The sequence below is a fragment of the Procambarus clarkii genome, chromosome 66 (genome assembly GCF_040958095.1).
Source record: "Procambarus clarkii isolate CNS0578487 chromosome 66, FALCON_Pclarkii_2.0, whole genome shotgun sequence".
NCBI lineage: Eukaryota > Metazoa > Arthropoda > Malacostraca > Decapoda > Cambaridae > Procambarus > Procambarus clarkii.
The window spans coordinates 17,399,886-17,415,807 of NC_091215.1; the positions used below are offsets into that span (position 1 = coordinate 17,399,886).

At 51.3% G+C, this 15,922-nt stretch overlaps 2 protein-coding genes across 2 annotated transcripts in view; one reads left to right on the plus strand and one right to left on the minus strand.

Moving 5' to 3' along the window:
- The window catches only part of LOC138355216 (mucin-4-like), a 49,781-nt gene extending 47,364 nt beyond the window's left edge, over positions 1-2,417 (minus strand). Inside the window, exon 1 of the mRNA XM_069310073.1 lies at positions 2,282-2,417. Coding sequence (XP_069166174.1) covers positions 2,282-2,417 — 136 coding nt within the window. The remainder of the gene's footprint in view (positions 1-2,281) is intronic.
- A 1,089-nt stretch (positions 2,418-3,506) lies between these two features.
- On the plus strand, positions 3,507-4,088 carry LOC138355217 (autotransporter adhesin SadA-like). Its single transcript, XM_069310074.1, has one exon. The coding sequence runs from the start codon at positions 3,507-3,509 to the stop codon at positions 4,086-4,088; it is 582 nt and encodes a 193-aa protein (XP_069166175.1).
- The last annotated feature ends 11,834 nt before the right edge of the window (positions 4,089-15,922 follow it).

Genomic DNA, 15,922 nt, shown 5'->3' on the forward strand with positions numbered 1-15,922 from the left:
CAAGTTGTCTTCATAAAGTGAGTGCACGTCAGTTTGCCCTCTAGGTCAAGGCGTGTCTGCGGTGAAGCCAGGAGAGGAAGCCAGCCAGCGTGTTGCTGGAGTTAGTGTTGAGACACTGTGGTAATTCTGTGAAGGACTGGCCCAGGAAGTGTTGGAAGAATGAACACCTTAGAAAGACGCCTGCTACTACTACTACCCTTAGCCAGGGCTGCATATTAAAGTGCTGGTCTTACGTAAGTTGTATATAACGCTCTGAAGGTCTATTTATTTAGGCTGTGGGCGATACTCGGTCACTGCAAGTTCCGGGTAGGCAACATATGACGCTAATGTTTGCTGGGAACATCCTGATGTTGGTGGAGACAAGAGGCAGGCTTCTGGTGAGTGTGTCGGCCTGCTTCTGGTGAGTGTGTCGGCCTGCTTCTGGTGAGTGTATCGGCCTGCTTCTGGTGAGTGTATCGGCCTGCTTCTGGTGAGTGTGTCAGCCTGCTTCTGGTGAGTGTGTCAGCCTGCTTCTGGTGAGTGTGTCAGCCTGCTTCTGGTGAGTGTGTCGGCCTGCTTCTGGTGAGTGTGTCGGCCTGCTTCTGGTGAGTGTGTCAGCCTGCTTCTGGTGAGTGTGTCAGCCTGCTTCTGGTGAGTGTGTCGGCCTGCTTCTGGTGAGTGTGTCAGCCTGCTTCTGGTGAGTGTGTCGGCCTGCTTCTGGTGAGTGTGTCAGCCTGCTTCTGGTGAGTGTGTCAGCCTGCTTCTGGTGAGTGTGTCGGCCTGCTTCTGGTGAGTGTGTCAGCCTGCTTCTGGTGAGTGTGTCGGCCTGCTTCTGGTGAGTGTGTCAGCCTGCTTCTGGTGAGTGTGTCGGCCTGCTTCTGGTGAGTGTTTCAGCCTCCTGCTGGTGAGTGTATCGGCCTGCTTCTGCTGAGTGTGTCGGCCTGCTTCTGGTGAGTGTGTGGGCCTGCTCCTGGTGAGTGTGTCAGCCTGCTTCTGGTGAGTGTGTCGGCCTGCTTCTGGTGAGTGTTTCAGCCTCCTGCTGGTGAGTGTGTCGGCCTGCTTCTGGTGAGTGTATCGGCCTGCTTCTGGTGAGTGTGTCGGCATACTTCTGGTGAGTGTGTCGGCCTGCTTCTGCTGAGTGTATCGGCCTGCTTCTGCTGAGTGTGTCGGCATACTTCTGGTGAGTGTGTGGGCCTGCTTCTGGTGAGTGTGTGGGCCTGCTTCTGGTGAGTGTGTCGGCCTGCTTCTGGTGAGTGTGTCGGCCTGCTTCTGGTGAGTGTATCGGCCTGCTTCTGGTGAGTGTGTCGGCCTGCTTCTGGTGAGTGTATCGGCCTGCTTCTGGTGAGTGTGTGGGCCTGCTTCTGGTGAGTGTGTCGGCCTGCTTCTGGTGAGTGTGTCGGCCTGCTTCTGGTGAGTGTGTCGGCCTGCTTCTGGTGAGTGTATCGGCCTGCTTCTGGTGAGTGTGTCGGCCTGCTTCTGGTGAGTGTGTCGGCCTGCTCCTGGTGAGTGTATCGGCCTGCTTCTGGTGAGTGTATCGGCCTGCTTCTGGTGAGTGTGTGGGCCTGCTTCTGGTGAGTGTGTCGGCCTGCTTCTGGTGAGTGTGTCGGCCTGCTTCTGGTGAGTGTATCGGCCTGCTTCTGGTGAGTGTGTCGGCCTGCTTCTGGTGAGTGTATCGGCCTGCTTCTGGTGAGTGTGTGGGCCTGCTTCTGGTGAGTGTATCGGCCTGCTTCTGGTGAGTGTGTCGGCCTGCTTCTGGTGAGTGTGTCGGCCTGCTCCTGGTGTGTGTGTCGGCCTGCTCCTGGTGAGTGTGTCGGCCTGCTTCTGGTGAGTGTGTCGGCCTGCTTCTGGTGAGTGTGTCGGCCTGCTTCTGGTGAGTGTATCGGCCTGCTTCTGGTGAGTGTATCGGCCTGCTTCTGGTGAGTGTGTGGGCCTGCTTCTGGTGAGTGTGTCGGCCTGCTCCTGGTGAGTGTGTCGGCCTGCTTCTGGTGAGTGTGTCGGCCTGCTTCTGGTGTGTGTGTCGGCCTGCTTCTGGTGAGTGTGTCGGCCTGCTCCTGGTGAGTGTGTCGGCCTGCTTCTGGTGAGTGTGTCGGCCTGCTTCTGGTGTGTGTGTCGGCCTGCTTCTGGTGAGTGTGTCGGCCTGCTTCTGGTGAGTGTGTCGGCCTGCTTCTGGTGAGTGTGTCGGCCTGCTTCTGCTGAGTGTATCGGCCTGCTTCTGCTGAGTGTGTCGGCCTGCTTCTGCTGAGTGTATCGGCCTGCTTCTGCTGAGTGTATCGGCCTGCTTCTGCTGAGTGTGTCGGCATACTTCTGGTGAGTGTGTCGGCCTGCTTCTGCTGAGTGTATCGGCCTGCTTCTGCTGAGTGTGTCGGCATACTTCTGGTGAGTGTGTCGGCCTGCTCCTGGTGAGTGTGTCGGCCTGCTTCTGCTGAGTGTGTCGGCATACTTCTGGTGAGTGTGTCGGCCTGCTCCTGGTGAGTGTGTCAGCCTGCTTCTGCTGAGTGTGTCGGCATACTTCTGGTGAGTGTGTCGGCCTGCTTCTGGTGAGTGTGTCGGCCTGCTTCTGGTGAGTGTGTCGGCCTGCTTCTGCTGAGTGTGTCGGCATACTTCTGGTGAGTGTGTCGGCCTGCTTCTGGTGAGTGTGTCGGCCTGCTTCTGGTGAGTGTGTCGGCCTGCTCCTGGTGAGTGTGTCGGCCTGCTCCTGGTGTGTGTGTCGGCCTGCTCCTGGTGTGTGTGTCGGCCTGCTTCTGGTGAGTGTGTCGGCCTGCTTCTGGTGAGTGTGTCGGCCTGCTTCTGGTGAGTGTGTCGGCCTGCTTCTGGTGAGTGTATCGGCCTGCTTCTGGTGAGTGTGTCGGCCTGCTTCTGGTGTGTGTGTCGGCCTGCTTCTGGTGAGTGTGTCGGCCTGCTTCTGGTGAGTGTGTCGGCCTGCTTCTGGTGAGTGTGTCGGCCTGCTTCTGGTGAGTGTGTCGGCCTGCTTCTGGTGAGTGTGTCGGCCTAGCTGCTCCTGGTGAGTGTGTCGGCCTGCTTCTGGTGAGTGTGTCGGCCTGCTCCTGGTGACTTCGGGTTATCTTGAGATGATTTCGGGGCTTTAGTGTCCCCGCGACCCGGTCCTGGACCAGGCCTCCACCTCCAGGAAGCAGCCCGTGACAGCTGACTAACACCCAGGTACCTATTTTACTGCTAGGTAACAGGGGCATAGGGTGAAAGAAACTCTGCCCATTGTTTCTCGCCGGCACCCGGGATCGAACCCGGGACCACAGGATCACAAGTCCAGCGTGCTGTCCGCTCGGCCGACCGGCTCCCCTCCAGGGGTGGGGTTGTTGTTGTCGTTATTCCTGTCATGAGACCATTACATAACTGAAAGTATTATTATTATTATTATTATTATTATTATTATTATTATTATTAATTAAGGGGGGGGGGGAAATACCCTATACTTGTGTATAATATTTTTATCCTTAGTTATTAAGTTTGTGAGAAGACATTAACATTAGTAATTATTATTATTATTGAGAAAATCCGTGTGATCCTCAATGGGGATTCGAACCTACCCGCTGGGTACCTCAAGCACGCGCCTTGGTACCTCAAGCACGCGCCTTGGTACCTCAAGCACGCGCCTTGGTACCTCAAGCACGCGCCTTGGTACCTCAAGCACGCGCCTTGGTACCTCAAGCACGCGCCTTGGTACCTCAAGCACGCGCCTTGGTACCTCAAGCACGCGCCTTGGTACCTCAAGCACGCGCCTTGGTACCTCAAGCACGCGCCTTGGTACCTCAAGCACGCGCCTTGGTACCTCAAGCACGCGCCTTGGTACCTCAAGCACGCGCCTTGGTACCTCAAGCACGCGCCTTGGTACCTCAAGCACGCGCCTTGGTACCTCAAGCACGCGCCTTGGTACCTCAAGCACGCGCCTTGGTACCTCAAGCACGCGCCTTGGTACCTCAAGCACGCGCCTTGGTACCTCAAGCACGCGCCTTGGTACCTCAAGCACGCGCCTTGGTACCTCAAGCACGCGCCTTGGTACCTCAAGCACGCGCCTTGGTACCTCAAGCACGCGCCTTGAACACTTGAGCAGCCGCCTCACGGCTCCTCTTGACTTTCTCAATGATACTTGACGTTGTTGTCATATTTTTGTGCATTGTGATTATTGTTATTATTATTATTATTATTATTATTATTATTATTATTATTATTATTATTATATATTCCCGGAAGGGCACCTCATGCTTTTGTCGTTGTTTTGTTTACTTTCTCGAGGAGAAGACCCTGTTATACACTCTTCCACTTGTTGCAAAATGAATAACAAAATTTAATGTATATGTAAAATTATTCTAACTAATGAGTTGTTTATTTCCAAAGTGTTTGCACCCACCGGGTCGTGACACCTCCCATGGTAGCACATATCTGAAGGTTTTCCTTCATAGCCTACTAATAAACTCTTAACATATATATATATATATATATATATATATATATATATATATATATATATATATATATATATATATATGTATATATATATATATATATATATATATATATATATATATATATATATATATATGTTTAAAACATCGTCTATCCTTTACTGGAATTATTATTTTGTGAGACTCGTCACAAATTAAAGAAATTACTTCAGGTATGGAAGAACTAAGAAATGCCCAGAGGCACAGTAATCGGACCAGGCAATGTGATGTAGTCATTGCTGTAATTCGCCTTGGCTATAGACACATCTGGCAGGTTAGTGAGGCTGAGCCACTACCAGAATACTCAGATTGTAAACTCTGTGATAAACCTTTAATGCATTCACTAGAACACTATATTGTTGAATGTGAAACCGTAAAGGACTTTAGACCTCCTGGCCTCTTGTACCACCAACTGTGTAACTATTTTATTGACTCAGGTGTTCTGGACGACATCCTAATAATTTATCCAAAATTTGCTTGTCCATTTTAAAAGTTGCATCTCTTATGAACCCATCCCTGCCCTTGTGTGGCAGTGCACAATAGAAAGTTGATATTGATACATTAAAACATTGATGTAACCATGATATATATGTGCTTCAGCCTACAGTTTAGACCTATTGTCTTATGTATGACCCTCTGTCCTGCGTGACAGTGTATACCAGCATTATCCTCACTTTAATAAGACTAAGTTGAACTCCTCAGATTAGGAAAAATTGTAAATAAATGTTGTCAATAAAGATAATATTAATAATAATAAGTCATAAATTCCAGCATTTTAAACATGACGATTTTTGTGAGTCAGGTGGTGATCACGTGACGGTGGTGGCAGGGTGGTGGCGGGCCGGGAGTTACCAGGGCTCAGTGTTGACAGAGCAGGCGAGGGGGGAGGGTTATCGGGTGACAGTCACACATCAACGCCCTGGATAAGAGAGAGGCAGAGATAAGGTGGTGACTAACAGGGGGGAGAAGGTGGTTGTAAATAGCAGGGGAGGAGGAGGAGGTTGTATTAACACAGGGAAGGAAAGCAGCACAACGATAACGAGCTGAGATGAAACAAAAATGAGGAGACGAGAAGAGAAAGTGCAGTAAGTAGGGAGGAAATGAGGCATAAGTGAGGGTGTGTGACTCCCAGCTCACACGGCAGACCATGAGGGAGGGTAGTGTGAGGCGGCCACCCTCACACTTACTGCCTGGCTCAACATCTGCTGCTGATGTTTACTCTCTTGATAATCTTAGTTTATTGTACACGCTATCCTGTCCTCTGAGGCTGGTGGACAGGTTACTCCCCTCCCATACTGACCGTCCTGTGAGGCTGGTGGACAGGTTACTCCCCTCCCATACTGACCGTCCTGTGAGGCTGGTGGACAGGTTACTCACCTCCCCATACTGACCGTCCTGTGAGGCTGGTGGACAGGTTACTCACCTCCCCATACTGCCCGTCCAGTGAGGCTGGTGGACAGGTTACTCACCATCCCATACTGACCGTCCTGTGAGGCTGGTGGACAGGTTACTCACCTCCTCATACTGACCGTCCAGTGAGGCTGGTGGACAGGTTACTCACCTCCTCATACTGACCGTCCAGTGAGGCTGGTGGACAGGTTACTCACCTCCTCATACTGACCGTCCAGTGAGGCTGGTGGACAGGTTACTCACCTCCTCATACTGACCGTCCAGTGAGGCTGGTGGACAGGTTACTCACCTCCCCATAGTGACCGTCCAGTGAGGCTGGTGGACAGGTTACTCACCTCCCATACTGACCGTCCAGTGAGGCTGGTGGACAGGTTACTCACCTCCCATACTGACCGTCCAGTGAGGCTGGTGGACAGGTTACTCACCTCCCCATATACTGACCGTCAGTGAGGCTGGTGGACAGGTTACTCACCTCATACTGACCGTCCAGTGAGGCTGGTGGACAGGTTACTCACCTCCCCATACTGACCGTCCAGTGAGGCTGGTGGACAGGTTACTCACCTCCCATACTGACCGTCCAGTGAGGCTGGTGGACAGGTTACTCACCTCCCCATAGTGACCGTCCTGTGAGGCTGGTGGACAGGTTACTCACCTCATACTGACCGTCCAGTGAGGCTGGTGGACAGGTTACTCACCTCCTCATACTGACCGTCAGTGAGGCTGGTGGACAGGTTACTCACCTCCCATACTGACCGTCCAGTGAGGCTGGTGGACAGGTTACTCACCTCCCCATACTGACCGTCCTCTGAGGCTGGTGGACAGGTTACTCACCTCCCCATACTGACCATCAGTGAGGCTGGTGGACAGGTTACTCACCTCCCCATACTGACCATCAGTGAGGCTGGTGGACAGGTTACTCACCTCCCCATACTGACCATCAGTGAGGCTGGTGGACAGGTTACTCACCTCCCCATACTGACCATCAGTGAGGCTGGTGGACAGGTTACTCACCTCCCCATACTGACCATCAGTGAGGCTGGTGGACAGGTTACTCACCTGTTTCACACCTGACAATCTTGTGACGCAAGTTACACAAGTATTAATTTTATATATGCATGTACATATGTTCCGAAAAACCACATGTGAAAAATAAAGAATGCTAAACGCGTTTTCGTCCCAACTTGCATTTATCAGAGCATTTTAGAATGATGTATGCACATATATGTATATACATATACACTTGTATGTACATATATATACAATCATTTACGCAAATACATATTCACATCGATAAATTTTTTATGTCACAAGTTATTCAACAAGAGGCTCACAACACTATACAAGGCACTTTACATCTATGGTGAGTCACACAGTTACAAGTCTTGCTCCACACCCACCCAACTGGGCGGCAGCTTTACAGTCATGTGCTCCACACCCACCCAACTGGGCGGCAGCTTTACAGTCATGTGCTCCACACCCACCCAACTGGGCGGCAGCTTTACAGTCATGTGCTCCACACCCACCCAACTGGGCGGCAGCTTTACAGTCATGTGCTCCACACCCACCCAACTGGGCGGCAGCTTTACAGTCATGTGCTCCACACCCACCCAACTGGGCGGCAGCTTTACAGTCATGTGCTCCACACCCACCCAACTGGGCGGCAGCTTTACAGTCATGTGCTCCACACCCACCCAACTGGGCGGCAGCTTTATAGTCATGTGCTCCACACCCACCCAACTGGGCGGCAGCTTTACAGTCATGTGCTCCACACCCACCCAACTGGGCGGCAGCTTTATAGTCATGTGCTCCAAACCCACCCAACTGGGCGGCAGCTTTACAGTCATGTGCTCCACACCCACCCAACTGGGCGGCAGCTTTACAGTCATGTGCTCCACACCCACCCAACTGGGCGGCAGCTTTACAGTCATGTGCTCCACACCCACCCAACTGGGCGGCAGCTTTACAGTCATGTGCTCCACACCCACCCAACTGGGCGGCAGCTTTACAGTCATGTGCTCCACACCCACCCAACTGGGCGGCAGCTTTATAGTCATGTGCTCCACACCCACCCAACTGGGCGGCAGCTTTACAGTCATGTGCTCCACACCCACCCAACTGGGCGGCAGCTTTACAGTCATGTGCTCCACACCCACCCAACTGGGCGGCAGCTTTACAGTCATGTGCTCCACACCCACCCAACTGGGCGGCAGCTTTACAGTCATGTGCTCCACACCCACCCAACTGGGCGGCAGCTTTACAGTCATGTGCTCCACACCCACCCAACTGGGCGGCAGCTTTACAGTCATGTGCTCCACACCCACCCAACTGGGTGGCAGCTTTACAGTCATGTGCTCCACACCCACCCAACTGGGCGGCAGCTTTATAGTCATGTGCTCCACACCCACCCAACTGGGCGGCAGCTTAACAGCCATGTGCTCCACACCCACCCAACTGGGCGGCAGCTTTACAGTCATGTGCTCCACACCCACCTTACTGGGCGGCAGCTTTACAGCCATGTGCTCCACACCCACCCAACTGGGCGGCAGCTTTACAGTCATGTGCTCCACACCCACCTTACTGGGCGGCAGCTTTACAGTCATGTGCTCCACACCCACCCAACTGGGCGGTAGCTTAACAGCCATGTGCTCCACACCCACCCAACTGGGCGGCAGCTTTACAGTCATGTGCTCCACACCCACCCAACTGGGCGGCAGCTTAACAGTCATGTGCTCCACACCCACCCAACTGGGCGGCAGCTTTACAGTCATGTGCTCCACACCCACCCAACTGGGCGGCAGCTTAACAGCCATGTGCTCCACACCCACCCAACTGGGCGGCAGCTTTATAGTCATGTGCTCCACACCCACCCAACTGGGCGGCAGCTTTACAGTCATGTGCTCCACACCCACCCAACTGGGCGGTAGCTTAACAGCCATGTGCTCCACACCCACCCAACTGGGCGGCAGCTTTACAGTCATGTGCTCCACACCCACCCAACTGGGCGGCAGCTTTACAGTCGTGTGCTCCACACCCACCCAACTGGGCGGCAGCTTTACAGGTATGTGCTCCACACCCACCCAACTGGGCGGCAGCTTTACAGTCGTGTGCTCCACACCCACCCAACTGGGCGGCAGCTTTACAGTCGTGTGCTCCACACCCACCCAACTGGGCGGCAGCTTTACAGTCGTGTGCTCCACACCCACCCAACTGGGCGGCAGCTTTACAGTTATGTGCTCCACACCCACCCAACTGGGCGGCAGCTTTACAGTCGTGTGCTCCACACCCACCCAACTGGGCGGCAGCTTTACAGTCGTGTGCTCCACACCCACCCAACTGGGCGGCAGCTTTACAGTCATGTGCTCCGCGGCAGCTTTACAGTCATATGCTCCACACCCACCCAACTGGGCGGCAGCTTTACAGTCATGTGCTCCACACCCACCCAACTGGGCGGCAGCTTTACAGTAATGTGCTCCACACCCACCCAACTGGGCGGCAGCTTTACAGTCATATGCTCCACACCCACCCAACTGGGCGGCAGCTTTACAGTAATGTGCTCCACACCCACCCAACTGGGCGGCAGCTTTACAGTCATGTCCAGGCTGCACCTACAATAAGCAAATTTTGGATACTTCGCTAAGATTCGTGGCAGCACATCATTATGAATGAAGAACTTACACATTTCTGGGACACTATTGATGGTGTTATCTCTAAATTCAGCGATTGTTTCACATTCCATTATATAATGACGCAAAGTATGCGAATAGTTCTGCTGAGAGAGTTTAGTCAAAGCTACATCAGCAGATGTTACAAATTCCCAGAGGTACTTGTAGCCGAGCCTAAGCCTAGCAGCAGTAACATCTAGAAGTCTGCTAGCATTATTGGATGACCCATAGACGTGCGGTTCTTCCTGCATAATAGAATGATGATAGATGGAGTAACTGGTGTGACTTTCACTTTACCTCAAGTCTCCGAAATTTGTTGATGTTCCTGGGATATTACTGACCTCAGGCTGCTCAAAGGCAGTCCAAGATGGTAATCAATTCCCTCTTTACGAGCAAAAGTCTTGGCCAACTCATCAGTTCTATCATGCATTCGGAGACCAATATGGGAAGGAATCCACAGCAGACAAACTCTGACTCCATCATTGATTATTTCATTATTTCTGTGTTTATCTTCAGAGATAAGTACGTCACAGTTATGCCTTGGGGAGCTGAGGGCAGTCAAGGATGACAAGGAGTCACTTACAATTAGCGTGTCAACTTTGGATTCATATACGCGCTCGAGTGCCAGGATTATGGCAACCAATTCTGTTTGAAGAGTGGAGGCCCAGTTACTTAGACGCGCTCCACACTCATGGGAGAAGGAACCATCTCTCCCTGTCACAACAACTGCACTTCCAGCTGCACCATGGGACTGATGCAAGGATCCATCAGTGTAAATAATCTGGGAAAGGGAGCGCTCTCTGACTAAAGCATCAATTTGGCTTAAGCCATTGTACTTTGCTTCTTATCGAAGCAAGGACTGTTCTTTAATCTGCTTCTTGGGTGGGGGGGGGGGGGGACAGTAATTTGGAAAGGGGTGATCTCCCATGGGACAGGAAAGTGACACATGACCCATGCAGGATTATCATCAATAAGATAACGACGAAAATGTCCAACATTATATCACAAGAAATGAGGCACAGATATCTTGAGGAAATATATTTAGAAGCCGGAAATGAATTAGTTAAAATCTAGACAGATGAGTCATCTAATTCTTTCAACGGCAGGGCTGGTGCTGCACTGTTAATTACAGTGTATTACAGTGTTGGGCAGCGTCACTCATCCTGTGAGTGGACACACCGCCATAGTGACAGTATTGGGCAGCGCCACTCATCCTGTGAGTGGACACACCGCCATAGTGACAGTATTGGGCAGTGTCACTCATCCTGTGAGTGGACACACCGCCATAGTGACAGTATTGGGCAGCGTCACTCATCCTGTGAGTGGACACACCGCCATAGTGACAGTATTGGGCAGCGCCACTCATCCTGTGAGTGGACACACCGCCATAGTGACAGTATTGGGCAGCGCCACTCATCCTGTGAGTGGACACACCGCCATAGTGACAGTATTGGGCAGCGCCACTCATCCTGTGAGTGGACACACCGCCATAGTGACAGTATTGGGCAGCGCCACTCATCCTGTGAGTGGACACACCGCCATAGTGACAGTATTGGGCAGCGTCACTCATCCTGTGAGTGGACACACCGCCATAGTGACAGTATTGGGCAGCGCCACTCATCCTGTGAGTGGACACACCGCCATAGTGACAGTATTGGGCAGCGCCACTCATCCTGTGAGTGGACACACCGCCATAGTGACAGTATTGGGCAGCGCCACTCATCCTGTGAGTGGACACACCGCCATAGTGACAGTATTGGGCAGCGCCACTCATCCTGTGAGTGGACACACCGCCATAGTGACAGTATTGGGCAGCGCCACTCATCCTGTGAGTGGACACACCGCCATAGTGACAGTATTGGGCAGCGCCACTCATCCTGTGAGTGGACACACCGCCATAGTGACAGCATTGGGCAGCGTCACTCATCCTGTGAGTGGACACACCGCCATAGTGACAGTATTGGGCAGCGCCACTCATCCTGTGAGTGGACACACCGCCATAGTGACAGTATTGGGCAGCGCCACTCCTCCTGTGAGTGGACACACCGCCATAGTGACAGCATTGGGCAGCGCCACTCATCCTGTGAGTGGACACACTGCCATAGTGACAGTATTGGGCAGCGCCACTCATCCTGTGAGTGGACACACTGCCATAGTGACAGTATTGGGCAGCGCCACTCATCCTGTGAGTGGACACACCGCCATAGTGACAGTATTGGGCAGCGCCACTCATCCTGTGAGTGGACACACCGCCATAGTGACAGTATTGGGCAGCGCCACTCATCCTGTGAGTGGACACACCGCCATAGTGACAGTATTGGGCAGCGCCACTCATCCTGTGAGTGGACACACCGCCATAGTGACAGTATTGGGCAGCGTCACTCATCCTGTGAGTGGACACACCGCCATAGTGACAGTATTGGGCAGCGCCACTCATCCTGTGAGTGGACACACCGCCATAGCAGCATGTACAACACTCCCCAATAGGAAGAAAACCCGCTGGGTTGTCCATCCTGTCACATGTACACATACACAACTGGGACTTAACTGACTCAAGTGAACAGCTTATCAAGCTTCATCAAACAAAGATTAACATTGACCAGTTCTTGTTACGTGAGCAAAGTTGGGAAGTTATTCATGAACATTATTAGATCCGTCAACAAGTGTTTTCATAACTCAAATAACGTTGGGCTTATATTCATATTTTCTTTTGTTCTACCGAACTACTTGGGCTGGATGGTAGAGCGACGGTCTCGCTTCATGCAGTTCGGCGTTCAATCCCCGACCGTCCAAGTAGTTGGGCACCATTCCTTTCCCCGCCTCATCCCTAATCCTTATCCTGATACCTTCCAAGTGCTATATAGTCGTCATGGCTTAGCGCTCTCTTCTAATAATTCCTCCTGAATGCCTTCCCTTCTATTCCTTATTGTGTCTCAGGTGTGCGACACATGTGTGAGGTGGTAGTGAGAGTGGTGTCCACGAGCACCACATGTGTGAGGTGGTAGTGAGAGTGGTGTCCACGAGCACCACATGTGTGAGGTGGTAGTGAGAGTGGTGTCCACGAGCACCACATGTGTGAGGTGTTAGTGAGAGTGGTGTCCACGAGCACCACATGTGTGAGGTGGTAGTGAGAGTGGTGTCCACGAGCACCACATGTGTGAGGTGGTAGTGAGAGTGGTGTCCACGAGCACCACAGTCTGCACCTTCTCACACATGAGGAGTAACTATGGTGCCCAAGACTGTACCAGTCACAAAGTTTCCCAGCGTATACAGTCTAAATAGCGAGCATTTACAGTCTAAATGTCCTGCAACAGGTGCACCACAACAGGTGGACTACAACAGGTGCACTACAACAGGTGTACTACAACAGGTGCACTACAACAGGTACACTACAACAGGTGTACTACAACAGGTGCACTACAACAGGTGCACTACAACAGGTGTACTACAACAGGTGTACTACAACAGGTGCACTACAACAGGTGCACTACAACAGGTGAACTACAACAGGTACACTACAACAGGTGTACTACAACAGGTGTACTACAACAGGTACACTACAACAGGTGTACTACAACAGGTACACCACAACAGGTGCACTACAACAGGTGCACCACAACAGGTACACTACAACAGGTGCACTACAACAGGTGCACCACAACAGGTACACTACAACAGGTGTACTACAACAGGTACACCACAACAGGTGCACTACAACAGGTGTACTACAACAGGTGCACCACAACAGGTGCACCACAACAGGTACACTACAACAGGTGTACTACAACAGGTGCACTACAACAGGTACACTACAACAGGTGTACTACAACAGGTACACCACAACAGGTGTACTACAACAGGTGTACTACAACAGGTGCACCACAACAGGTGCACCACAACAGGTACACTACAACAGGTGTACTACAACAGGTGCACCACAACAGGTGCACTACAACAGGTACACTACAACAGGTGTACTACAACAGGTGCACTACAACAGGTACACTACAACAGGTGTACTACAACAGGTACACCACAACAGGTGCACTACAACAGGTACACCACAACAGGTGCACCACAACAGGTGCACTACAACAGGTGCACTACAACAGGTACACTACAACAGGTACACTATAACAGGTACACTACAACAGGTGCACTACAACAGGTGCACTACAACAGGTGTACTACAACAGGTGTACTACAACAGGTGCACTACAACAGGTGCACTACAACAGGTGAACTACAACAGGTACACTACAACAGGTGTACTACAACAGGTGTACTACAACAGGTACACTACAACAGGTGTACTACAACAGGTACACCACAACAGGTGCACTACAACAGGTGCACCACAACAGGTACACTACAACAGGTGCACTACAACAGGTGCACCACAACAGGTACACTACAACAGGTGCACCACAACAGGTACACTACAACAGGTGTACTACAACAGGTACACCACAACAGGTGCACTACAACAGGTGTACTACAACAGGTGCACCACAACAGGTGCACCACAACAGGTACACTACAACAGGTGTACTACAACAGGTGTACTACAACAGGTACACCACAACAGGTGTACTACAACAGGTGTACTACAACAGGTGCACCACAACAGGTGCACCACAACAGGTGCACCACAACAGGTGCACCACAACAGGTGCACCACAACAGGTGCACTACAACAGGTACACTACAACAGGTGTACTACAACAGGTACACTACAACAGGTGTACTACAACAGGTGCACTACAACAGGTACACTACAACAGGTGTACTACAACAGGTACACCACAACAGGTGCACTACAACAGGTACACCACAACAGGTGCACCACAACAGGTGCACTACAACAGGTGCACTACAACAGGTACACTACAACAGGTACACTATAACAGGTACACCACAACAGGTGCACCACAACAGGTGTACTACAACAGGTGCACTACAACAGGTGCACTACAACAGGTGCACCACAACAGGTACACTACAACAGGTGCACCACAACAGGTACACTACAACAGGTACACCACAACAGGTGCACTACAACAGGTGCACTACAACAGGTGCACTACAACAGGTGTACTACAACAGGTGTACTACAACAGGTGCACTACAACAGGTGCACTACAACAGGTGCACTACAACAGGTGTACTACAACAGGTACACTACAACAGGTGCACTACAACAGGTACACTACAACAGGTGTACTACAACAGGTACACTACAACAGGTGTACTACAACAGGTGTACTACAACAGGTGTACTACAACAGGTGTACTACAACAGGTGTACTACAACAGGTGCACTACAACAGGTGTACTACAACAGGTGCACTACAACAGGTGCACTACAACAGGTGTACTACAACAGGTGTACTACAACAGGTACACTACAACAGGTACACTACAACAGGTGTACTACAACAGGTGTACTACAACAGGTGTACTACAACAGGTACACTACAACAGGTGTACTACAACAGGTACACTACAACAGGTGCACTACAACAGGTGTACTACAACAGGTGTACTACAACAGGTGTACTACAACAGGTGCACTACAACAGGTGTACTACAACAGGTGCACTACAACAGGTGTACTACAACAGGTGCACTACAACAGGTGCACTACAACAGGTGTACTACAACAGGTGTACTACAACAGGTGCACTACAACAGGTGTACTACAACAGGTGCACTACAACAGGTGCACTACAACAGGTGTACTACAACAGGTGCACTACAACAGGTGCACTACAACAGGTGCACTACAACAGGTGTACTACAACAGGTGTACTACAACAGGTGCACTACAACAGGTGCACTACAACAGGTGAACTACAACAGGTGCCCTACAACAGGTGAACTACAACAGGTGCCCTACAACAGGTGTACTACAACAGGTGTACTACAACAGGTGCACTACAACAGGTGTACCACAACAGGTGTACCACAACAGGTGTACTACAACAGGTGAACTACAACAGGTGCACTACAACAGGTGAACTACAACAGGTGCACTACAACAGGTGCACTACAACAGGTACACTACAACAGGTGCACTACAACAGGTGCACTACAACAGGTGAACTACAACAGGTGCACTACAACAGGTGCACCACAACAGGTACACTACAACAGGTGCACTACAACAGGTACACTACAACAGGTGCACTACAAGAGGTGCACTACAAGAGGTGCACTACAACAGGTGAACTACAACAGGTGTACTACAACAGGTGTACCACAACAGGTGTACCACAACAGGTGTACTACAACAGGTGAACTACAACAGGTGCACTACAACAGGTGAACTACAACAGGTGCACTACAACAGGTGAACTACAACAGGTGAACTACAACAGGTGCTCGTATCGTTCGGTAATTAGGTATAAT